The sequence below is a fragment of the Labeo rohita genome, chromosome 18 (assembly GCF_022985175.1).
Source record: "Labeo rohita strain BAU-BD-2019 chromosome 18, IGBB_LRoh.1.0, whole genome shotgun sequence".
NCBI classification, from domain to species: Eukaryota; Metazoa; Chordata; class Actinopteri; order Cypriniformes; family Cyprinidae; genus Labeo; species Labeo rohita.
In genome coordinates, this window is record NC_066886.1 from 7798282 (window position 1) to 7824772 (window position 26491).

Genomic DNA, 26491 nt, shown 5'->3' on the forward strand with positions numbered 1-26491 from the left:
TTCATCAAAAAAATCTGAAAAAAATTACTTTTTTTCAACATAATAATAATAATAATAATAATAAATGTTTTTTGATCAGCAGATTTAAAAAAATTAAATTCAAGTATTAAAATCACAGGAATAAATTACATTTTAAAATATATTCAAATAGAAAACAGAAATTTAAATAGAAAAAAATAAGAATTTGACTGTTTTTGCTGTCATTTGGATCAAATAAATGCAGGTTTGGTGAGCAGAAGAGACTTCTTAAAAAACATTAAACATCTTACTGTTCGAAAACTTTTGACTGGTAGTGTATATACATTTTTTTCTAAGTGTTAGTAAAACAAAGATTACTGGAATGTTTAATAGGAAAATACAATTTGGTCTTACTGCTTCAAAATTTAATGTTTCATTTAGTTACTTGCCTTTTCTATTTATTTGCTTAGTGACATAGCAATTTCAGTTTCACAGTAAATCCTACCCCATACCTAAACTTAACAACTGCCTTACTAACTAATAATAAGCAGCAAATTAGTTGTTTACTCAGGCAAAAGTCATGGTTAATAGTTAATAGTGAGAACTGGTCCCCAAATTAAAGTGTGTCAGACTACTGGAAATTCCCAGTGCCCTAAATAGTGACTTATTTAGAGAAACCTTTGGAAAGGAGAAGGCTGATATCAGATCATGTTATTTCAGCTATGATAAGTACATCTACAGGCTTTCATTCATGTCTGTGACACAGTTCACTCAGTCCTACTTCTGCTGCCAGCTGTCTAACACAGTACAGTTACATAAGAACAACTGGAATTAAGATTTGCTCTATTTTCATTTTGTAGCTTATTTTGCTTCGGAAACCATTTTATGAGTAACTAAGGGGTCAGTCTCCCAACACTGCATTTAACTAACATCCTATGCGATTGCCAGATAGAAAAAATGAAGTAAAACCTCACAATGCTTTTGAAGTCTCAAGCAGTTAATTGTGAATCGTTCAGACTCATGCTGATCCGTTTATATGGACATTCTAAGTTTAAGGCGTGGGAGGTGCAGACCAGATGACTCATTACACCTACTTTTCTTCTTGAAGTTGCAGCATTTCAAGGCTGTTGTTCCATTCACTCATCAGATATTCATCTACATAAAAATCGCACTTGCTCATGATTGGATCTTTGTCAGAATGGGAGTTTAAACAGTCTATCAATTAACATCTTGTGTGACTCAGGAGGAAAATTTCCACAGATCAAGCACTGTTTATAAGCAAAAGTAGTTCAAAACAGTTCTAAACAAATATGTCGGTGGATTTTGATGTGAGAGGAAACATGCAACAGACGTTTTCGTTACTGGAGGAAACGTTATTATGGATTATGGACTCTTATTTTGACCTAAAGCAATGGTTTAAAGTTGAAACACATTTTGTGCATAGCTTTTTACTTTATAAGATGTTAACTGAAAGATTGGAGTCATGGATTATCATGATCTGGTCACACAGAGATTTATATAGACATCAAACCAAGAATTCAACATGATAAAATAATATTTATTAAAAGAAGATTTTAAGGGAACACAAGGAGTGGTTATTTATTGGCTCAAATCTACACAAAACCATGTGTCTTTCCTCATTCATAAACATTTCATGTTCTCCTTTAACTCTTCCGATGAACAACTACCATTCAAGTGAAAGAAAACAGATGCACTTGCTTTTAATATCACATTGAACTAAAGTGTATTAACTTATTAGTAATGTATTCATTAAAAAAAGTCATAACAAAAATACTCGCAAAGAAAACTCACGAAACTAGAACTAGTATTGCTTATGAAATTGAGCAGAGGGAGCGCACAAACAGTACAATTCATAAAAAGCAAGCTTGATGCGTCACAACTTGCATTGCTGGAACTTTATATTTCGTTTCCTTTAAACATCAACCAAGAGGAAAAGGCCTCAAGAAGCCCTTTCGAACAAAAGCTTTCACTGAACATAAATAAAAGAGAAGATTGTTTTGGCTTAAAAGAGTCCATCCAGTGACCCATTTCGGGTTTTTAAAGTAAAATAGTAAAATATTATGTGCCCCCCCTTCAAAAAAATAAAAAATAAAAAAAGACACCCAACAAAGTAATCGTGTGGTCTCTGTTTGTTCCGCCATGCATGTTCTTTGAAGCCGGTCAACCAGTGGCAAAGAGGTTGCGCCCATGTGCAAGAGTTTGTGTGTTTTGTATGTGTGTCGTTTATTCTTCAATCCTCTTTGTGGTGGTTGTTCAGGAAAAGAGGCTGCGTGAATACTGGTTGTGTCTGCGAGCAGGCAACAGGAACCGTTCGTCTATAGTCACTTGTTTCACAGGGACACATGGGGGAGGAACACCAGGAAATCCCCACAAACAACAGTCAATAAATGTGCCATGGAAACTAGGTGGTTTCTAGGTGGCACGCTCCTGCCCCTCCACTTCCTGTTTGGTTCTTCTCAGATTGCTTTTCATTTTGACAAACTCTGGGGTGTTTTCTTGCTCTTCCTCGTTCTTGTGTTGCTCCAGTTCCAGCTAAACAAGAAGATAATTTCAGTCAGTCGTTTATAAATATGCCCGTTATACGTCTGTGTCTTTATATGCGAGGGGACATACCTGTTCGAGGGTTTCTCGTCGTTTCATGAGCTCGATCTCAAGGTCTGACCTTTTCTTGTGCGCCTCCTGCTCTTCTTTCTGAGCCTTTAGCACCTGGTCTCGCTTTCTCTTCTCCATCACTTTCTGGAGTTCTGGTTTATTCTGTGGCGCAAGACCCCTGTGATTAGAAAAACAAGGAGATGATGAGACACCTGACAAGAAGTAAACAGAATTTTACAATTTCTGAAATACTTCGTTGGTAGGTCACATGACAATAACAGCATGGCAGATGTAGTATGTCCAAACTTCATTCATACTACACCATAATCATATTAGATCCACCTTATTCTTTAACAAGGAAGTAAGCTTCTAAGCAAGACTTGTTTATTAGCAGCTATAGGGAAATAACGAGAAGAATAACAATGTGCAGTAAACAGTAAAACTGTCACTACAAACACTACAAAACAGTGTGTTCATAATTAAGATAATAAGATAAGCTTTTGATTTATAATGTTTTTTTAAAGTCTCTTCTGCTCACCAAGCCTGCATTTATTTGATCCAAAGTACAGCAAGAACAGTACAATTTTGAAATGTTTACTATTTAAAAGAACCGTTTTCAATTTGAATATTTTTTAAAATGTAATTTATTCCTGTGATTTCAAAGCTGAATTTTTAGAATCATTACTCCAGTCACATGATCCTTCAGAAATTATTCTGATATTCTGATTTGCTGCTCCAAAACATTTATTATTTTTATTATGTTGAAAACAGCTGAGTAGAATTTTTTTTCCAGGATTCTTTGATAAAAGAAAAATTGTCACATTATTACATTATATGTAAATGTCTTTATCATCACTTTTGATCAATTTAAAGCATCCTTGCTAAATAAAAAAAAAGTATAATTTCTTTACAAAAAAAGTTTTTTACTGACTCCAAGCTTTTGAATAGTATAGTGTATAATGTAGCTTTTTATTTTAGATAAATGTTGATAAATCTTTCTATTTATCAAAGAATCCTGAAAAAAAAGTACTCAACTGTTTTAAATGTTAATAATGATAAAAAAAAATGTTTCTTGAACAGCAAATCAGCATATTAGAATGATTTCTGAAGGATCATGTGACACTAAAGACTGGAGTAAAAAATTGAGCTTTGATCACAGGAATAAATTACATTTTTAAATATATTCAAATAGAAAGCAGTTATTTTAAATAGTAAAAATGTGTCACATTATTACTGCTTTTGCTGTTTTTTTTTAATCAAATAAATGCAGTCTTGGTGAACAGAAGAAACTTCTTTAAAAAAACATTAAAAACCATACTGTTCAAAAACTTTTGACTGATAGTGTACATTAAAATAATATGGTAAGACACACCAATTTGCAAAATCAAGCAGCAAAATGAGCTGTTTTGTACAGCTAAAAATAGCTGGAAGTGGATGAGACTGGAAGCCACACCCATAACATGTATAAATGGCGGGAAACAGGAAAAATAAGATGGATGGAACATACTTATTTAACCATTGCAAAGTTACTTCAAATTCAAATCTAGTACCCACTCAGACAATATATGTGATTTCAGACACACCGTAAGAAATGGCTCCTTCAAATGAGACTTTTTTGTTCATTTTATCATCAGTCACCAGAAAAAATTATGTCTGATCGCTTAGAAAACTACCAGCACACTTTTCATCAAACAGTTGCATAATTTGAGCACAATCTGAGTAAAATTTAGGATTAGGGGTTAGTTTAAAACCATAACCGCTTCCATTCCATGATTTCATGATCAGAGGTTTGATTTAATGAGAGTGCGAAAGATGAGATGACTGATGACTCTAGCACAGTTTAGGGATAGTAATCCGTAGGGTTACATAATGTGACTGTGAACATGTCCCTGTGAAAATCCTGATTGCCCCACATATTGGATACTAATCCAGTATGGATGGGTTCCTGGATGGGTTTTAGGGATTGGAATTGGTTTATAATGACCAGAGGCTGCTGTACATTTAGAGCGTATGGAGATTAACTATTTCAATTACACTACTTTGCTGTGACATCTTTGTTGTGTAACTTTCAATCCCATGTTTCTACAAATTAACAAGTCAGAAACCAGTTTATGAAACACTTCCAGTTAACTCATATGTAACAAAATTCAAAGAAAACCTATTTGGACTAGATGTCAACTGATGGGATTGGCCGATGCCAATGCGATATCAAGAAAAGCAGATCTGAAATTGAAATAAGGCTGAAATAAGACTGCATCTTTAAGACGTAAACGAAAATGATGCCACGGCAGTTAACCAAAAATAAGGGTTACTAAAGCACTGCTAAAACTATAGCACTGAATGCTATATTTTTTATATATATATATGCTATATTTAAATTGAAAGCTAATTCAGTATATTAATAAATATTACATACTACGCAAGTAAAAATAACACTTATAGCAAAGCAAATATCTGTATTTTAACATAATCCAGCTCTCTGCCTAACACACCAGAGACTTGTTAAATTTTGTCCATTTTTCCAAAACTTGTAGACTTGTCTAGACTACTATGAAGAAAAAATGAGAGGAGCAGATGAAAATATCAGAGCTGAGAAAATGGGAGATGAAATGTTTTGGCTATTTGGACTGGAGTTATATAACTATATGGCTCCAAAAAATGGAATTCTGAGAATCTCTGCCAGGTGAGTGTAAAATAAACACACTTCTGTCTGTTCTCCATTTCGATCATGTCCCTGATTTAGTTTCTGAATGGTATTTTACTTTCTCCCTCCAACTATTCTCTCTTCTTAGAACAACAGCAGCACATCAGACATTAAATCACATGAGTGGTATGTATCTGTTATGCAGGTAACTTCAGGTACATCCCACAAACGTGATAAGAGGAAAACAAACAATTATTGGTTTATGATTTAGAGCACATTTCTTGTTAATGATTAAATCTATTTCGATCCATGTTGCCAAACGGAAGCTAATATATTTGTGTTTCCATGCCAAAAATAGGACTACAATCAAATTTGTCTTACAACTGATCTGACTTATTTGACTGTTCTCTACTCTGAGACTAAACTATTCCAGTCTAAACTAAAATAATTTTAAAATAAAGACAAAACAAACCCATTACCACAGTTAGGCTGTGTAAATGCAGCCTTTCCAAAGTAAACACTTTATTGGCCTCTTGAGCTTTGCCGGTTTGTGCATTAGTCTGACTAGCGAGCTTCCTTCAAGTTATTGTTATTTGAGTCAGTATTGAGATAAGGGTGTGCTTTTGTCCAAAGGTGTGGTTTTATGGCTGTTTTCTCTTTGTCATTGAGTTAACAGGAACAATGGCTGGGTTTGAGTAAACAAGTGATGTGTCTTGAGTGACCTGACTGTAGAATAACAATTTGACTTTCTAAAGTAGGGCTGTCACGATTCCTCGATTGAATTCGAGTGCTCGATTTTAAAAAAACATCCTCGACTGCATTTTGCATGTACATTTATAACACTATACTTTGTATTATATCACCTTTTCATCAAGTTACAAAAAAACTAGTTAACTCTATGCGAGAGTGTTTCTAATGCCGCGTCTATGGGAAGGACGGTATATGTGACATTATTCTCTCTTCTGACTACCGATATCAGTCTCTCTCAATTTTTTTCCTTTAACTGAAAGTCGTGAAAACACTATCGTGTAGTTTTTCTTTTGCTATTTGAGCAAATGGGAATGCAAAAAATATATTTGCGGTTCTCTGCTCTCGGATTTTACCCAACTATGACGACTTCCGCTATGAGAAGCCCGGAAATGTGAGAAAGGTCCGTATATGCGTTTTATTAACGCGTGTGGAGTGTCTTAAACTGCATCTCTGGATATTGTTGTGAGTTTGGGTTATTATACCGTTCATCTGCTAACACAACGTGGGCCGTTTCATCAGTTTTGTAAGGTAAACCATTTAGAAACCTACGCAAACACAGGAAAATACATCAGTTCATCGCGATTATAAAAGCTCAAACCCTCACTCTGAGTTTACTCAATGAAATGACAATGGCTGTAGCATTTCTGTCATAAAGAAATGGTCAAATATTAAAGACTAAGTGGGCATTTGAATTAAATGTTGTTTAGTGAATATTAAACAAGGTTTAGATTGCGGTATAAAGTATATAAACAATCGTCAGGCTGTAATGTAATGGACGTAATGTACGTTACATTAGTTTATAATACATTATGAACAGTTTTGTTCAATAAAACCATATGATTACTTGCTTTTGATACTGTAAACTACTGCATCTTTGCTATCATATATGTATTTTAAGTAATTTTCAAATGCTATTGTTTGCTTGGGTCTAATTTATTACCACAAAAAAATAAATAAATAAAAGTTATCTGATCACTCTCTTAATTCGATTAATTGTTAGTCACAGCCCTAGTGTCAAAGGATACTTTATCACATGATAGTTTATTCACCATCATGTCATTTCCATCCGTGTTGTACATTGAAAGTCTGTGAGGTCCAGTGTTTTGAATAATATTTAGAAAAAAGTCAGTCACAGTCAGTTAAAATGACATAAGGGAGAGTAAACGATTACAAAAATGTCATTTATGGTAAACTATCCCTTTAAGACTTATGGTATCGCGTCACTGTACCTGGGATGAAAAGATTAAAAATACTTCTGTTCTGTGAATTTGTAAAGTACAAACATCTTCAGGAATGCCAGTGCGTGTCGTCACCGATTATATAACTGGAACACGCTGGTCCCTTGGTAACTGCTAGAAACAGCCACTTTGTCGTTATGTGTACTTACTCATCACAGACAGCTGGGCAAAACAACAGAAAAAGAAAAGGAGACAGATGATTAGCGATAGAAAGAAACAGAAAGCAAATAAGAGGCTGGCCTCGATTACATAAAAGCCCACCCCAGCCCCCAACCCAATACATTATCTAATATATGATGCAACGGACTATATATAGCCCGACCTCTATCTCTCCATCACTCTGTGTTCTTCACCTCCTGGCCTGGCTGTAGATGTGATTTCATAACATTCAGAAACACTTGGAGTGTTCGTGTACAGCAGGGTGGGAGGCAGACAGAAGGTGGGTATCAGAGAAAGAGAACAGAGAAAGGGTGGGAGGAATGTCTGAGGGGATGCTGTAATCCTTCTTATGTAACTCTACATCTTTCAGCATCCCTATGAGCAACACATCTGGAACTAATCCCATTTAGATTATGGAAATGTTCCCCTTTCCAAAACCAAAACAAGCACACATACTCAATTCCACACTCTCTATCAAGTAAGACTCAATAACATCTTAAGGAAAAATACAAAAGCATGAAAATTGAAATTATAGCTCCTCTGTCTGGAGGGTGTTTGTGATCTCCAGGACTGTGCAGAGATTAGGTCTTATGCACACCCACACTGCCATCAATAAATTCATTAATCATTAACCCTTCATTAGTACAATAATTTTATTTAACAGGGACAATGGACAGTTCATGACTGCCTCAAAAGCAGCTAAAGAGGCAAATCTCCAGTTTCTGGGCACGAAAAATGCTGATATATATATATTGGATATCATTAAGTTATTTATTATTAAATATTTTATATAAATAAAATTAATTCATTAATTAACTAATTAATTAATTAAAAAGTAAAGTGTTTTAAAAACATAAAAAAAATGAAAATAAAATAAAGCATAAGATTAAATTATTTCATTTTATTTTATGAAATAGTTTTTATTTTATTATTGTATATAAATATATGTAAAATACTGTATGTGTATATATATATATATATATATATATATATATATATATATATATATATATAGTTTTATTACTAAATATTGTAAATAAATATTTGTATAATACTATACACACACACACACATAAAATAAAAATATTTAAAATATATATTTACATATTTGTGTGTATAAACATTTACATGAATATTTAAATATTTACACTAAAAAAAATCAAATAATTAAATAAATAGAAAATTTATATATTATTTAATTTGTTTTATTACTAAATATTGTAAAAAAAGTTAAATATCAAATATTTTTAAATATATGTATATATACACACTTATACATTTACAATAAAAATTATTAAATATATAAATAATATTAAATGATAATAAATAGGTTTATTAATATAATTTGTTTTAGTATATGCATATAAAATACAAATATTTTAAAAATGAATTTAAATATTTGTGTGTGTATAAACATTATTTAAATGTTTACAGTAAACAAAGCAAATAATTAAATAAAAAAATAATAATAAAATTATATAAATATTTAATTTAATTTGTAAATATATGTAAATATACAATTAAGCATATTAAAAATATATAAATAAATACACTAATTATCAATAATAATACAGTCATGCCAATTTTTACTTCCTTTTTTATTATTAATTTTATTATTATTTGACATTGCTAACAAATGTATTTGTAAATGAAACCAGATAAGACGTTATATCAGTACAAAAGTAATATCATTTGCAGTCTCTGTGTTGTGTATTTTGACTGGAAACTTAAGTATAACTTAAGTATACACATACACCTAATTAGAAATTACTGGAATAAATCCTCAGTGGAGGATTCTGATATCTGTAAGAATTCTACAAACTGATCTCTTCATGCTCAACTAATGTAGGAGGTGAGAATCAGTAGACAGAAGTTTATGTAATCACACTGGTAGAAGGCGTGTGTGTTATAACTTTCATCCGACATAAATGACTTGTGCTGTGACTTATCCGTTCTTATTCGCATCAAAGCTGCAAGAACAACTTCTATCCTCAAGGGGATCTCCCTAATAACTTCCAAATGCAAAAGAAAAAAACTGCTTTACGTAATAGGGAACATGTGTATACCCTTACTGTCACAATTCATCACCAATGAGAATGAGAGAGACAGAGGAAAAAAAGAATGAGAGGACTAAAACAAAATTGTTTCCACTGCCTAGAAAGTCATTCATCTCCGGAAAGTCCTCTGGGTATAATCAGCTTTCAGAACGACTGCAACTTTTTAAGAACTCATTTGAGAAATATGCAACAGTGGAATGGCAGAAATTGACCCTTATTTGACGCATAAGTCATACAGGCATTTGTCAGAGAATACTTGATTCCGATTGGTCAAATGTGACCAAATGTTGTCACATAATAAAGCAATTTTATACATTTCTATGAACAAGGATTTAGCTTTAAAGTCCTATCTAAAATAGTTTATAAAAGGCAAGGAATTCTGAGAGGAAAGACAGAGAAGACTGATGTAATGTAGGCTGTATGTGCGTCACCTTTTCTGGTTCATGAGGAGCTCTCTGTGTAAGTCCTGGTGATTTCTGGAGGACTTCACCGGGTTGAGGAGTTTCTTGGGCTTAATGAGTTCTTCGCCATCACCGTCCATATAGTCTGGCTCTGCCATAATGCTCCGCGCACGGGACAGTCCCTCTGGTAAGTTTGTCTGGTCCAGACCTGAGAAAAAGACACAAATACATTAATTTTAACATCTGTTACAACCTAAACAAAGGTGCTACATTTACCTTAGCAAATACATGAAAATGTTTTTCATTTTTCCTTTTACAAAAACAACTGAACTTTCTTTAAATATGCACATTAATAAGTCCAATACAGATATAAATAGTATGCACACAGATCAACACATCAGTGTTTACTGACATATAGCAACATATGCAACACAATTAAACAATCCTGATAAACATAATAGGACAAAACTAGTGTTTAAAGCATAAACCATATTTCCTAGAATATTTGCATTTTAATCTCTAAAATAAAACAAAAGAATAAAATAACAAAAATCATCAAATAAAAAATAAAAACATAATCAAATTCTATAAAATAAAATAAAATAATAAAATAAAATAATAAAAAAATTTATTAATAAAAATGAATACAATTCTATATTAAAATAAAATAAATTAAATAATAAAAATAAATAAAATCATATTAAAATTAAATAACAAAATAAAATACAAATAATAAAATAAAATCCAAAATAAAAAAAATATAAAATTATATAATACAATATATAATACAATAAATTTAAATTTAAAATAATAAAATTAAATAAAATAATATATTAAAATAAAAATAATTAAATAATATGTGCATATAATCACATTATCATCAGGGTTTTTTTTTCTTTCTTTCTTTCTTTCTTTCTTAACAAATAATCAAAATAATAACAATGATATATACCAAAAAACCATAACTTTGGTTTCACTGAAACTGTCATATCGGTGAACAAATAAAGCTCTCTTTCACCGGTTTATCTTATCGTTTATTCTGATATCATTAAACGGATGATAAAAGATGTGACGTTATCTCGCATGGTTCTTTGTTTACACATTAGTTTTACACTAACAAGCAAGCATGCATCATTCAGCACACAGCTCCATATAAGCTGAAAGACTGAAACAACCAGCAATTTAATAACCAAACTATATCTGACTAAACATGACCACATCACTTGATAACAACATCCCGTGACACACATCCTAACAATGTAAAATTACAAACAAAATCATACATTAAGTACATATACGTCAACCAGAGTCTATTCTAATAATTATTAATAATAATAAAAATACAATAATATGCCTAAAACTGCATTTCCATGTTATTTATCAACTAAATCTCACCTGGAAGGACTGGAAACACGGGGTATCTAAACATGGTAGTCATCTCTGCGTTTGAGTGTTGATAAAAAAATCTCAGGATATGAAGCACAACTTCCCACAGCTAGATCAAACTGCAGCTCTGTATCTCTGACGGAGTGCTGTGCTCTATAAACAGCTCTTTTGACTCCGCCTGATGGTTTATTACCTAACAGCCCACCCAGCCCTGCCAGAACAGCTCCTCAAACATCCCGCTCAGTCTTTTATCACCTGAGATATAAACATCAAAGACTGTGTCCTCAAATACAAACGATGGACACTCCCTTCTACAGAGGTCACAGGTCTGCTTCCATAGAATACACTTAGAGATTACAGCTATCAAAAGAAAGGAAAATATTAATTATGATAGAGCTACAGAAATGTATACAATATTCCAGAGTGAAAATAACACATTAAATGCATAGCATTTTCATAATCTTATAATGGTCAAAACTGATTTCCAGTTGGGGTTTCAGCCCACAAGCAAAGTCAGTAAAAGTCAAGCAATATCACAAAGATGTCACGCTGCATTTATAACAAACCATAAAAGAACTACAATAACAATATTGTAGTTTATTACGGAATAAAAGATGCCTGAGGATTTGTGCCACGTGAAATGCAGTTTGTAAACTGCAGGTCATCTGCTGACCACTAGAGGTCATCCTCACCAACAACGAGTTGTTCTCGTCATGCCATAATTTAATTTTAAAAAACACTATCCTAATGTCTCAAGGCTAAATTATGGCACAGCCTGAAGTGTGTGGCACTCCTTCAAGGACTCTTTGTTGACAGCAACTGTGGTCACTGTTTATAAGTGAGCTGCACACGTGCAACACGTTTTATTGCAATTGCTTTGCATTAAGTATTTCCCGTTTGCACGTGCACATGGTGTTATTTATAAACAGTAATTTCATTATGCATTAAGGAAGAACACTTCAGTGAACTTTTATGATGGTGCTGTTATCCAAATGCCCATAATGTTTGTATGTGCACTCAAACTTCCCTTCCAGATTCAGCTGAAGAGTAGTTCCTGTTGACTTTGCAGTGTTGAAACGTTAACATTTCACAAAGTCTAAAGAACAAGAAGTGTCATTTCTCAACTTCACATGGTACATTGATCTTATCTAGTTAAAGGGACAGTTCACTCAAAAATGTCAAGTCTGTAATCATTTACTCAACCAAGTTGTTTCAAACATGTATGAGGTTCTTCTGTTAAAGGAGAAGTTCACTTGCAGAACACTGAAAATGTACTCACTCCCATGTCATTTAAGATGTTCAATCTTGAAGAGTTTTTAAGATTTTTCTCATTACAGTGGACTTTAATGGGGATCAATGGGTTGAAGGTCCAAACTGCAGTTTCAACGCAGCTTCCTGCATTGCTCCCAGCCAAGGAATAAATTTCTGTAATTTTCTAAGAAAAATACAAATTTATATACTTTCTAACCACAAATGCGGACATACCGGCCCAGTGTTTAGAAATCGAACGTGCAAAGAAAGTCAAACGCCCTTTACGAAGAACGAAGAACTAACCGCATTTCCAATGTGATTCCCAAAGCTAGTGCAAAATTAGAATTTGTGAATAAAAAGTATATCATTTTTTGACCGATTGTTTTGCTAGTTAAGACCGTTATTCCTCAGCAGGGATCATGTAGAGCCCTTTGAAGCATTATATGGAGAAAAATCCTGGAATGTTTTCCTCAAAACCCTTTATTTCTTTGCGACTGAAGAAAGAAAGACATGAACATCTTGGATGACATGGGGGTGAGTAAACTGTCAAGAAATTTTCATTCTAAAAGTGAACTTCTCCTGTAACGTTAACCGTTACAGTTGCTGGTCTTCATTGATTTTTTTCCCCATACTATTGAAGTCAATGGCTACCACCAACTGGTTACAAGCATTACCAATATGTGTTCATAAAAAAGAAACTCATAGAGGTTTGGAACAACAAGAGGGTGAGTAAATGATGACAAATTTAATTTTCATTTTCAAAAATGAATCTTCTGTCATTATATTTACTCATCTGTCCTAGCTTGCACCATTATATATATAGTCAAATCAAAATTTATTCAGACAGCTTCGAAATTTCACACATTTTCAGTTTATTTGCTATAGTTCAGAAAATGGTAATGAAATATGACAAGAACTCAAGAGTTAAACCGTGCCAGAATAAATTCATCTTGATAACGTCGGATAACTTTGATAGAAAGGTAAGGTATGTAACAAAACATGGTCAGGTCAAAGTGTCAAATTTAATTTTTGGTCCAATTAATTTTACTGGTAGTCCACTGTGTGAAGAATTTTTGGGTATAAAATGTCACAGTTTACTTTATTGTGCTATCCTCACTTATAAAATAAATAAACTATAGTGTCCTGCGCTCACTAGTAAAAAAATCGAAAAAATTATATTGGGCGTTTAACTGTAACTCTTATCACTCTGACTAATTAGTTTCCAATTCAGACTGATTCAGTTCTCTATTTTAATGTGTTTACTCATATCAGTGATCTTCACGAAGTGGCTATTGATAAGCTTATCAGTAAATAAAGACTGTCCTTCTGTTACTTTCTCCCACGCCTATCATATGGCTTCAATATAGCCCACAAGTCATATAGATCAGTTCTATGGCACTTTTTCAGTGTTTTTCGAATATTTAAACTTTAATTTATCTTTTTTACTTTTGTGTTCTGCAGAAAGAAAGTCAAATAGATTTGGAACAACATGAGGGTGAGTAAATAATTGCAGCTTTTTCCGTTTTCATGATTTTATCATTTTAACAAGCACATAACCAACCATTTCTATAAATATGCTCAAATACTATAGTGTGAACGACATGTAAACTTCATGCCACAGCATTAGTAATACTTTCTGCATGGGTTGTTCGCTGCTTATCCGGTTACGTCTCTGCACAGGGAGTCTTGCAGGACAAGTGCGTTTAATAAAAGGCCCACATCCAGCTTTTAATTACAGAGCTGCACTCTTCAACCCTGCGCAGGGCACAGACGTCTCTATGGTGACCACCACAACACTAAGCACACGGGTGTGTCCACGGCTGAGCAGTCGTTTCGATATACTTTCACGCTGATTATGCATTGATAATGATGCATCAGAGCATATAAGTGCATGCATCTCTGTGTTTGTACATATAAGGAATGCTTTAAACTGCCTAGTCAGTCATTAAGTATAACTGGAGGTGTTGTTAGGCAAGCATGTGTTTGCCAGTCCTCAGACTTGTACCTTGTTCCAGCAGATGGAGGGGGCAGCTTTCATTTAATATCACAATGCAAATGGCGATCATGCATATCAGCCAGATTTGCATTAATGTTTAAAAGCTACAGTGGTTTTATTCATGCTCTACTGAAAAGTGAAGTTAGATCAAGAAACAGACGGTTTGATAAAGATCAGTTTACATGGTAGGTCTTTAAAATTAGGCAATATGTGTGACTTTGGTGGGGTATATCATTACAAAACTCATTTTCCTTGAGATTTTGAAAAAGGTCATTGCAACACCAAAACACGCTGTAACTTTCACAGCTCAAAACTTCCTCTGCAATCCAAAAAGTCCATTTACTGGTACTAAGATGCAAAAACAGCTCATTCTATACTTGCTTTTAAAATGCTGAAAATTCAGCTTTGCCATCACAGAAATAAATTACATTTTAATATGTACTCCCGTTCAAAAGTTTGGGTTCAGTAAGATTTGTAATGTTTTTTAAACAACGCTCTTATGCTCATCAAGGCTGTTTATTTGATCAAAAATACAGAAAAAAACTGTAATATTGTGAAATATTATTACAGTTTAAAATAACGATTTTCTAGTTTAATATATTTTAAAATAGAATTTATTCTTGTGATGCAAAGCTGAATTTTCAGCATCATTACTCCAGTTTTTAGTGTCACATGATCCTTCAGAAATCATTCTAATATGCTGATTTATTACTTTTATTATCAATGTTGGAAACAATTGTGCTCCTTAATATTTTTTGGAACCTCTTATTCTTTTTTCAGAATTCGTTATTGAATAAAAAGGTAAAAAGAACAGTATTTATTCAAAATAGAAATCTTTTTTAACAATATAAGTTTTTGCTATCAGTTTTTATCAATGTAACACATCCTTGTTGAATAGAAGTATTAATTTCTTCCACAAAAAAAAAAAACAGACAAAATTTACTGACCACAAACTTTTAAATGGTAGTTTATATTGTTACAAAAGATTTGATGAGCATAAGAAACGTCTAAAAATAACAAAAAATCTTACTGATAAACTTTTGAACGGCAGTGTATATTAAAACAGAAAACCGTTATTTTAAACTAATAATTATGAATCATTTGTAAACTGCATTTCCTGTTTTTTTAGAAACTGCTAAAAGGTTAGTTCACCCAAAAATGACTCACCTTCAAGTCATTTCAAATGCTTAAGATTCTCATCTTCTGAACACAAATTAAGATATTTTTGATGAAATCCTATTTCTGACCCTGCATAGACTACAATGCAACTACCATGTTCAAGACCCAGAAAGATAGTAAGGATATCATCAAAATAGTCCAAGTGACATCAGTGGTTCAGCCTTAATTTTATGAAGCTACAAGAATACTTTTTGTGCGCAAAGAAAACAAAAATAACGACTTCATTCAACAATTCCTTCTCTTCTGTGTCAGTCTTCAACACACGTTCATGCGTTGCTGTCTATGCAGGGTCAGAAAGCTCTTGGATTTCATCAAAAATATCTTAATTTGTGTCCTGAAGGTCTTACGGGTTTGGACCGAAATGAGGTTGAGTAATTAATGGCAGAATTTTCATTTTTGGGTAAACTATCCCTTTAATTAGGACACTAAAGCACTAAAGAGGGAGTTCACTGTAAAGGTGGAAGAAATTTATTTCAAAGAGTTCATAATGACTTGGATGGCCCTTATTAACCCTCTCCCACAGACACACACATGCATTAAAATTGCACAAACTCATATATCCTTTTATGCCTACACACTTCCACAATAAAAAGCTGGAGAACTGCATAAAGGAAATCACCCACAACTCCTTCTGAGCACTAACCATTACTGTAAATGATCACATTATGAGATCATTATGATTTCGTTTACAGTGTTTACATACTTAGATCATTGTTTGTGCAGATATGCTGGTTGAGTGGTTGTTTTAAATACGACATCCAAAAATCACATGCTTCAAAAGTGAGCCCAACAGCACGATAGGGGATTTCAATATAGATTGCTGTAATACTTTCAACGATATGTATTTGTTTTTGTTATTTTATAGCCTGCGACATAAAAGGACAGAGCAGAGGGCGGGCGCACCTCAATCAATCACCCTCAGCTTCCTTTTCCAGTCATCTCTCCAATGCCTACACACACAGACCTTGGATGAAGACATAGGGCGGCAATAACAGGAAACAGACAAACTTAAAAAAAAAATCCCTTGCCATTTTGGAGATAAGCTATTTGTGAGACTTAAGCACTGGGACACACATAGAGGGAGATGGAGGAGGTGGAAAGGATGCCACTTCTTTGTTCCGCTCTCATTAGGGAAAGAGACATGCAGGGAGGAAGGGAGCAGCTGGCAGTCTATTGCACCATCTGACCCTTATTGGGCACCGTTTACACACAGCAGGAGGGTATATTAGCCCCTCCCCAATCCCAAAAGCCCTTTCACTGGCACTGTAGCACTGTCACTTTCACCTATTCTTCATAATGTATTCATTTCTAACTTAACACTCAAAATTCCTCACACACTTTTCTAAAAACGACTAAATCTCATTTCTGGCATAAAGGCCTTTCCGGACCATCCCCCACCTCACGGCCCACCCGACACTCATTACAGGCCACAGAGGTATCAATTCGTATCAACAGTCCTCCAGACGATTCATTTCTCCCCCTCATTTTCTCATGAACCGCCTGTCTTCTCTTGATAAAAATGAATGAGGCCACCGCTAACCAGCTAGAGATCTGAAACTGATTGCGTGTAATACTTTAAATGAACATTTCAGGCTAAATATGCCCACAAAAATTACATAATTGTCTACACAAACAAATGGATTGACAATTATGCACCTACAATTAAAGTAAATAAAATTTTGCTTGCTAGTACAAATTGAGGCATGAGTTAAAACAGTGTTATTCCAGTATTATTCATATACTATTACAGTATTTATTAATATTTAAATTAACCCTTCCATTTTTAGTACAAGTTAACAAGTCTTACTGATTGTTTAATCTTTAATTTTATTATTATTTTTTACTAGGGCTGTCAAACGATTAATCACGATTATATTATATGTGTGTTTAATATATATATATATATATATATATATATATATATATATATATATAAATACACAGACATGTATATATATTTAAAAATATTTGTGTGTATATATATATTTATACTTGTGTATACTTTAGATTATAAATATTAATATTTTACATATAAATCTAAAATGTTTTTCCTTATTATATACATGTATGTGTGTGTGTCTATATATACATATTAAATATACATAGCACATATAGTATGTAAACAGAAATTTTATTTAGGATCCGATTAATTGCGATTAATCGTTTGACAGCCCTAGCTTTCACCTATTATTTTTATTTGATGCTATTTTAGCTTTATTTCAATTAGTAATTTTTAACCATTTTATTTTCTATGCAGTAGAATGCTTTAAAAGAGCTTACTTTTTTTTTTTTTTTTTTTACATTTTTAAATCTTTTAAACATTATTCAGTCATTGAACATCTGTGAATCAGTGAACATATGCACAAATACAAAGGTTTTAGTTCCTAAAAGTAGAGGACAATAGCAAAAACAGTCATCCTAAACTGATTTTTAAGCTGAATCTCATCCATTTCCTTTAGCTGCGCCAATGGAAAATGTTAAAACGCATAAACCAAGGGGTTTCCCACAGCACACAGGAGAGAAAGAGAGAAATAAACATTTATGAGCTCTTCTTGAAGGGTTAGAGGTCAGACACTTCTTCTTATTAGCATTAAACTGCTTGCATCATCCTCACCACACTGCATTCAAATGAAAAACAAACAATAATTGGACTCCATAGCAATAGGACTGAAGCCTAAACTGCTGTCTATTGTCCATATAATTAAAACAAGTCACTTGTGCAAAGCACAACCCAGTTACGACTCGTTACACTAGAGTCAAAATACAAAATAACAACAAAAACTGATCCAGTCCATATGCCAATGCTGAGACCAAACACCAACACTCATGCCATCTGTGGACGCACCTGGGCATTGCTGTGGGGGTTGTGAATCTGCCGCTGTGGAGAAGAGCTCTGATATACTCTAATAAACACATGAATCAGGTCAAACAGAGAACAGTGCATCTGGACTGCAATATTCTCACGGTCGAACTGATCAAATAAAATAACGTTTCTTTGTGCTGCTCTCTGGTGGCTGTGGATGTCAAAAGCAATACATCAATGGGATTCAATAGGATTGATTACTGAAACAGTGTTGACATACAGTATGGCAAACTGTCACATTTTGGATCTGGATAAAAGATCTGGACTGGATTTATTTTAATTTCTGGTCCGAGTAAAGGCAAGACCTCTGGCATTTCAAGGCTTGACCTTAAGTAACACACAAGAGAATAAGGTCATGTGATGAGATGTCAGGTCACTGCTGCACACTGGGAAAAAGAAGAACTTATTTATGTGTGCATATGGTTACAAATGGAAGTGAAATGGCAGGTTTTTCCTCCGTAAGAGTCATTTTATGTTATACATTTTTATACATGTTTTCCATGTCAGCCAATAATGAAGATTTTAAGATTTCTTATGATTTCTCCTGCTTAAATTCCATTAAATACACTACCAGCCAAAAGTTTTTGAACAGTAAGATTTTTAATGTTTTTTAAAGAAGTCTCTTCTGCTCACCAAGCCTGCATTTACTTGATCCAAAACACAGCAAAAACAGTACAATTTTGAAATGTTTTTACTATTTAAAATAACTGTTTTCTATTTAAAATATAATTTATTCCTGTGATTTTAAAGCTGAATTTTTAGCATCATTACTCCAGTCACACAATCCTTCACAAATCATTCTAATATGCTGATTTGCTGCTCAGAAAAACATTATTGTTATTATTATTATTATCATTATTATTATGTTGAAAAAAGTTGAGTAGAATTTTATTATGTTTCTTTTATGAATAGAAAGTTCAGAAGAACACCATTTGAAACAGAAATTTTTTGTAACATTATAAATGTCTTTATCATCACTTTTGATCAATATAAAGCATCCTTGGTAAATGAAATGATTAATTTCTATAATGTCTTCCCCCACTGTAAAAAGTTACCAACAGATACAAATTTATCACATATGCTACATGTACAAGAAAAGACTAGTGCAGAAGCTAAATTTATATACTCACTCTTTCTCAACAAGTTGGGTCGGGTTGTGTCACAACTTACTAGATGCTAGAGATCACACTATCTCGACAGATCCGTGTTCAAACATCCGTCACGCCACCTCCTAGTGCTAAACACGCTGACATTTGTGCCTCTTTTCAATTCTGTGGGGGCTTAGTGCTAACTGTAAAGGAAAACTGGCTTCCTGTTCGTCTCACCCACCAACCCCACTAGTCTTTTTTTTGAATTCACCTCAAACTTTTTCTGCTCTTGCTGGTTCAAGTCTTCACTTGATTCTGTTTTAGCTGTGACCAAACACCAGATGAGTATAAAACCTGTCTTATGACAGTCATACGTGAGGGTAAAATGAGAGCGCAGTGAATTGAATGAACAGTGTTGGCATTATCAATTGTAGATTGTGCTGGTTTTGTGTATGTGTGTGTTGTTAGAGAGGCCTATGGAAGAAAAGCTCCAAATAAGAGGTACTGCATGAATGGAGATCATTCAGTGAATGCAACACCATGTTATGTCACAACAGTGGAATGTGATGAACCTGCAAAGGCTTTCCAGCAGACACAGTGAATATGACATCACCTTAACTCTTTGAATAGATATGGCATCCCAACCACACAATAAAGTTTACGTGCATTTAAAAGTTTAATTTCGGCTGGACTAAAGCAATCATTTAATCTGGGATATACACACATTGATCAAATAATTATTTCTTCTATGGAACACAACAGAAGGTATTTTAAAGAATGTTGCAACTGTTTTAGAATTTGTAATATTCAAAAAATCTGTTGCAGAAAAAAAACAAAAATTTTGAATAACATTAGGGTGGGTAAATGATGAAAACTAAACCTAAACCAGCATCTTTATGCTTAGGTCACCCGTTGAACTCTCTGTCCATATGGGGACAAGATCAGGGGTGCGGCAACTGTCCAGAGCGGGTCAGGTGTGTGTGAGTATGTATATGAGGGATCCAGCAACTGTGCGCTATAGAACAAAGAGAACGGAACAGAGGGGCCATTGATTCTGCTCAGCTGTGGCCAGCACCTGCTGGGTCAGGGCTTACGTTAAAGGGGCGTGTGAGAGGTGCTAATGTATGTTTGGGGACGTGTGTGAATGCATGTATTAGGATGTGACATTTAGGATTACTAACTAATGATTTCAAGTAATGAAAAACCACAGCGAACACTAGATTGACACATTGATCCATGGTGCTCATGTGGACATCATGACTTTGAATCTATCTTTCGTCATTACTACATCTCATTCCCACATCATTTGCTATCCTATTCCATTTTACTATGACTTAACGTGATAAAACACAATTTCGCACACCCAAACACGTGAACACATTTCACTAAATCCAGTGTTTACACTGAAAGCAATTGAGGATGTAAATACAGGAGTGACACATCCAAAAGCCAACTGCTGCCTTCATGATGAAGAGAATAAGCCATCAAAGAGACTGCTGACCCAGCGTCTGTCCGCACAGACACATGCATTTATCCCGAATGACAAAAAAAATACAGGTGTCTGCATGACATTTGTACATCTGCTTAAAAACAGACAGCAGGTTTTGTTAGTGTTATTTGCTAAGGGAAGTATCACTTTTACTGTTGTCCATACAAGGGAAGTCAGATGAAGAGATATAAAACAAACACGTAAAGTGATTACACTTCTGCACCATTTGTGCTATGGAAAATAAAGATACCTCAAATCATGCCGCTTGTTAAAGAGCGATCAGATCAACAATTTTTGCATGACAGTTCATAAAACAGGTGTAAGTAACCACCTAGAACACACTAGCAGTTGTTTTGAACATTTTAGTAAAAATCTAGAACATCCCAACAGTTGTTTAGAACATTCTAAAAACCTTAGAACATTCTAGTAAAAATCTAGAACTTTGTAGCAGTTGTTTAGAAACATTCTAGCAAAAAATCTAGAACATCCTAGCAGTTGTTCAGGACATTCTAGCACAAATCTAAAGCATTGTAGCAGTTGTTTAGAACATTCTAGTAAAATCTAGAACATCATAGGAGTTGTTTAGAACATTCTAGCATAAATCTAGAACATTGTAGCGGCTGTTTAGAACATTCTAAAACCCTAGAACATTCTAGCAGTTGTTTAGAACATTCCTGTAAAAACCTAGAACATCCTAGCAGTTGTTTAGAACATTGTAGTAAAAATCTAGAACATTGTAGCAGTTGTTTAGAAACATTCTACCAAAAAATCTAGAACATCCTAGCAGTTGTTCAGGACATTCTAGCACAAATCTAGAGCATTGTAGCAGTTGTTTAGAACATTCTAGTAAAATCTAGAACATCGTAGGAGTTGTTTAGAATATTCTAGCATAAATCTAGAACATTGTAGCGGCTGTTTAGAACATTCTAGCAGTTGTTTAGAACATTCCTGTAAAAACCTAGAACATCCTAGCAGTTGTTCAGAACATTGTAGTAAAAATCTAGAATATTGTAGCAGTTGTTTAGCAGAAATGTAGAATATCATAAAAACCTATAACACCCTAGCAGCGGTTTAGAACATTCTAGTAAAAATATAGAACATTGCAGTTGTTTAGAACATTATTTAAAAAAAAAACCTAGAACATCCTAGCAGTTGTTCAGAAATTTTTAGTAAAAATTTAGAACATTATAAAAAACCTACAACATTCTAGTAAAAATCTAAAACATTGTAGCAGTTGTTTAAAACATTCTAAAAACCTAGAACATTCTAGCAGTTGTTTAAAACATTCTAGCAGTTGTTTGGAACATTCTAGTAAAAACAGCCACTTAGAACACCCATCAACCACCCAGAATATTGTTGCGACTAGAATAACTTAGAAAACCCTAGCATCATTTAGAACATCCTAGTAACCTTTTAGAACATCCTATCAATTTACAACCACCTATAACACCCTAGCAAACACCTAGATCATTATACCAATCATCTATAACAACAATAGCAACCACCTTGAACATTGTTGCAAGTTGCAACCACCTAGAACACTCTAGGAACATCCTAGTGAGTTGCAACAACCATAGCAACCACCTAGAATACCTCAGTATCATCATTAGCTAGCAACATTTCTTCAAAAAAACAGAGACTATCTAGTTTTATTTACGACAGCACATCACTCCTCAAGCACTTTGGGCTTCTATTAAGACAATATGAAATGTTCCACAGGACAGAATGTTTCATTCGAGTCTGTGACATCCTAATTTAGATCTAAGATTTATCTTGTGGTCATGAATCAGACTGAGCATCCATTAGTCCAGCCTTCCCCGTGCCCTCTGAGCTTTCTTGGACCGCGTGGGGTGAGGAGAGAAGAAGAGGTATCTGATAGTCATGTTTCTTTGTTTGATTTAAAGGGGGGAGAATCAATGTCAGCAACAGAATGCCAAGCAGCTATTGGTCAGATCCGACTAAAGGATTTACAGACAGCTGTCCGTGTCTGGATTACACTACGGATCTATAATTCACACATAAACATACACCTAAACTCATGGGCTAACAGCATGCGAATGCTACAAATTAGACACAGACTTTTAAGATGCTGTAAATTATACAAATGATAACCACAAGAAGACAAAAAGAAAACAGCATGCAATTTCCTACATCACAAATCACATGAAATTAAAACCATTTTAATTAGATTAAGCAACTATGATTCTGTTAAACGTTACGCTAAATGAATCCCATCCTAACCTAGATTTATTCACCCACTGGTGACTTCTTTCAAAATGCACAAGATATTCAAAGCATGTGTTCATTAAAAACAAACCGTTATCCCGCATTACACATCCAACTGAATATTATCTATTATCTCCATTCTCTTCAGCCTCTCACCTAACATTACGCCAAAGACGCTTGAGACATTAATAACAGGTTCAGGGCAAAACTCTTTGTTCATGCCCCAACAAAAACACAGTATGCACTTCTATCTGACAAAATAATGAATGCAGTGAATGCTGTTCTACAATTCCCCACAACAAATCTTAACGTCGACCCGTTCTTCAAAACATCAACGCAAGCTGTTTAGCATAACAACTCGAAATCCAGCCCCTGGGTGTCAACGTCACATCGGAAATCCATGGAAACGAGAAACAAAGAACATAAACATCCACCACGCTTTATGATTTCAAACCCTACATGAATATTGCATCATGCCTTAATGAGCACATATAGCTCAGAATCCTTTGTGTGACATATGCAGATATTAAAATGATGTATTATCATAATTTATAATATGTATATGAGACACAAGAGAAGGTGTGAGTTATAAATGAGCAGACAAGCGGGAAACAAAGAGAGCTGTCAAAGAACAGCTCTGCTGTAACAGAACAAAGCACATTGAGACACACATGTGAACATACAGACCAAAACAAAGATCCATATCAGTGCGTATCAAGTGTACAGAAGCGGCACTGTCCCACAAGAGAAAGAAGTTTCTCTAGAGCAACATGTTCATTAGGTTAATCAATATGCTGCATATGAATGCACGCCAGCATGCACTCAATATGCAGTGTAGACAAAATCAGTCTAGACCTAAGCATGCTGCTGACTCACAGTGTGTTCAAATAGCTAAAAAAAACAAAAGGTAATTCCAGCAAAAGGACAACACTGTATTTTATTAGTCAGCTCTTTCTGATTTAAGAAGTACATCCATGGTTTAATTCTCTTTCAAAAGGAGATCTATTAAGAAAGCAAACTAACTAAGCAAACATAATGTACCTTTGGGCTCACATGTAAGAGCCGATGTGAGAATACTAGTCAGAACAGTTTGGACAGGATGTTAACATAACAACCTAATATAACCAACAACCTAAAACGCTGTTTTGTATGGATTAGGATGCCGTGTGACTACCCAGAGAACCTGTAATCACTCATCTCCACTGTCCTACCCGTCCACAAGGGACAAGCATCATCATGTACGGGAAGTCTGAAGTCATGACTCTGTGTCAGTCTCTCTATCTCACTTTCTCTGTGTCGCATTCATGGTTATAGAGAACGGAAACCACACACAGAGAAAGATAGTGTCTGTGTGTGAGAAAGAAACAGATAGAGAGATACGCAAACAGAAACGGGAAGACTTCACTAGCACTAGTGAGGGGACTAGTTCAAAGATCAAAAAACAGATGTAAGGCGTTTGACAAAACAGCCTCTAAATTGCAAACACATGTGGTCGAAACCAACCCCTCCCTACCCCCAACATCCCCTCCAATACTGAAAACCCATTTCAATATGATCATACTGAACATATTCTGCAACATGTGTACTAATAAACTGATCTTAGTCAGAATTACTGTGAAGCATGTGCTGAGACTGTATTTGTATGGACATGATATTTACTGTAAAAGTGAATTAAAATAACACCATTTTTAAAGAAACTGCTATAGTTTGCACAGCAAATGAGGAGGTCTAATGTATAAATAAACTTATAATGAAAATCTCAGACAGCAGAGACACTTTTCTACAGTGTGGAAGACATTACAAGACAAGACATGACATGTCCCATGTGCTTGGAATTGCTGACTGAACTACTCATACTTTTTTTTTTTTACTCAAATTGCATGCATTATTCTTAAAGTTCTATAAATATGTACATTGCACTTTGCTTAGAATGCAAAAATAAAACATTGTTTTAAAAAAACAACAGAAATACATATACACATACATACACACACGTTTGATTAACTCATATACATTAGGCTATATTACTGAATTTATGTATTTACGTAATAAAATTAATTTATTTTTTTTTAAAAAATATGAATAACTGATTATTTAAAAAATAATAATAAGTACTTATTTGAACTGATCTGAAACACGCCTACTTTCATTATTTCAAACATTTGTTTGCCATTGTTCCACTGCGTTCTGAAGCGCGGATTTGAGCGCTTTATTGTTCTAATGCGCATTGTTTGATCTACCGTCTGATACATTTACTATATAATAAACGTATCACTTTACTGTTTGCATAAACATTGTTTCCAAATACCGCGCGTCTCGTTTCCACTACGACAAATAACGCATTTCGATGCAAAGCGTCCTGAAAGCAGAAACACATTCAAACACACACATACCTCAAATCAGTCCTGAGCGATACTTCTCTATAGCAAGTGACTTCAGATGAACCTCAGAAGAAGGAAAGACATCAGTTCATCTCCCCAGTTATGAAGGTGTGTCTGTTAAATCTGGTTTTTCTCTCTTGGAAACTGTTCAGTTGTAGACAGGACCCTTAGAAATGTAAATTAACACTTGGAGTGGGGGGCGGACGGACAATATGACCCAACGCCTAAGTCACATGCGATGCTCCGCCCATTTCCCCTCATGATTATTCATCAGCAGGGGAGACCCCGAAAACAGACTGGGCGTGGCGCAGTGTCGGTGGGCGGAGCTAAGGCTGCAGCGTACACAAAGCAAACGCGAATATATGTTAAAGGGATAGTTTACCCAAACATTAAAATTCTGTTATTATTACTCACTCTCGTGTTGTTCTTTTAGTTTCACAAAGGGAGAAATGTTAAATTCTGTCCTGGTTGGTCTGTCCTGGTTGGTTCCATGAGTCAATATCACTATAAAAGTATCATAAATATGCTATATATATAATATTCTGAATCTTAAACCATGCGGTAGCATTGTGCTAGGAATAGACTCAAATTTAACTCTTTGATCATAATATCCATTATGCTATTTACAGAGTGAACCAATTAGAATCAATTCATTAAAGATACATTTTAAATTGTTTATCCAGTAAAAGAAGAAGAAGAAAACAAATTTGATGACAGAATTTATCTTCTTTACATTAATTTCTAACGCATTTTTCATTCAATTTATTCAAAACACAAACAAGTCATTTAAATAGCAGGCTGTCATAATTTTA

General features: G+C 34.2%; 1 protein-coding gene across 2 annotated transcripts; it reads right to left on the minus strand.

Annotated features, from left to right (window-relative positions):
* Window positions 1-1495: 1495 nt before the first annotated feature.
* On the minus strand, window positions 1496-25888 carry fam107b (family with sequence similarity 107 member B). Of its 2 annotated transcripts, none has more exons than XM_051134897.1 (4): window positions 25692-25888; window positions 9851-10028; window positions 2593-2749; window positions 1496-2511 (listed from the first exon to the last, which is right to left on the minus strand). In XM_051134897.1, the coding sequence occupies exons 2-4, from the start codon at window positions 9976-9978 to the stop codon at window positions 2392-2394; spliced, it is 405 nt and encodes a 134-aa protein (XP_050990854.1). In that variant the 5' UTR covers window positions 9979-10028; window positions 25692-25888; the 3' UTR covers window positions 1496-2391. The 2 variants fall into 2 exon arrangements, with proteins under 2 accessions (XP_050990854.1, XP_050990853.1); XM_051134896.1 differs by lacking the exon at window positions 25692-25888 and adding an exon at window positions 11216-11376.
* Window positions 25889-26491: the final 603 nt, after the last annotated feature.

Excerpts from the sequence above, each read along its gene's own strand:
- fam107b (XM_051134896.1), bottom strand. The coding sequence starts at position 11,258 with ATGACTACCATGTTTAGATACCCCGTGTTTCCAGTCCTTCCAG. Across the intron at positions 10,029-11,215 it reads CGTGTTTCCAGTCCTTCCAG|GTCTGGACCAGACAAACTTA; the intron begins GTGAGATTTAGT and ends TCTTTTTCTCAG. Across the intron at positions 2,512-2,592 it reads GACGAGAAACCCTCGAACAG|CTGGAACTGGAGCAACACAA; the intron begins GTATGTCCCCTC and ends CTTCTTGTTTAG.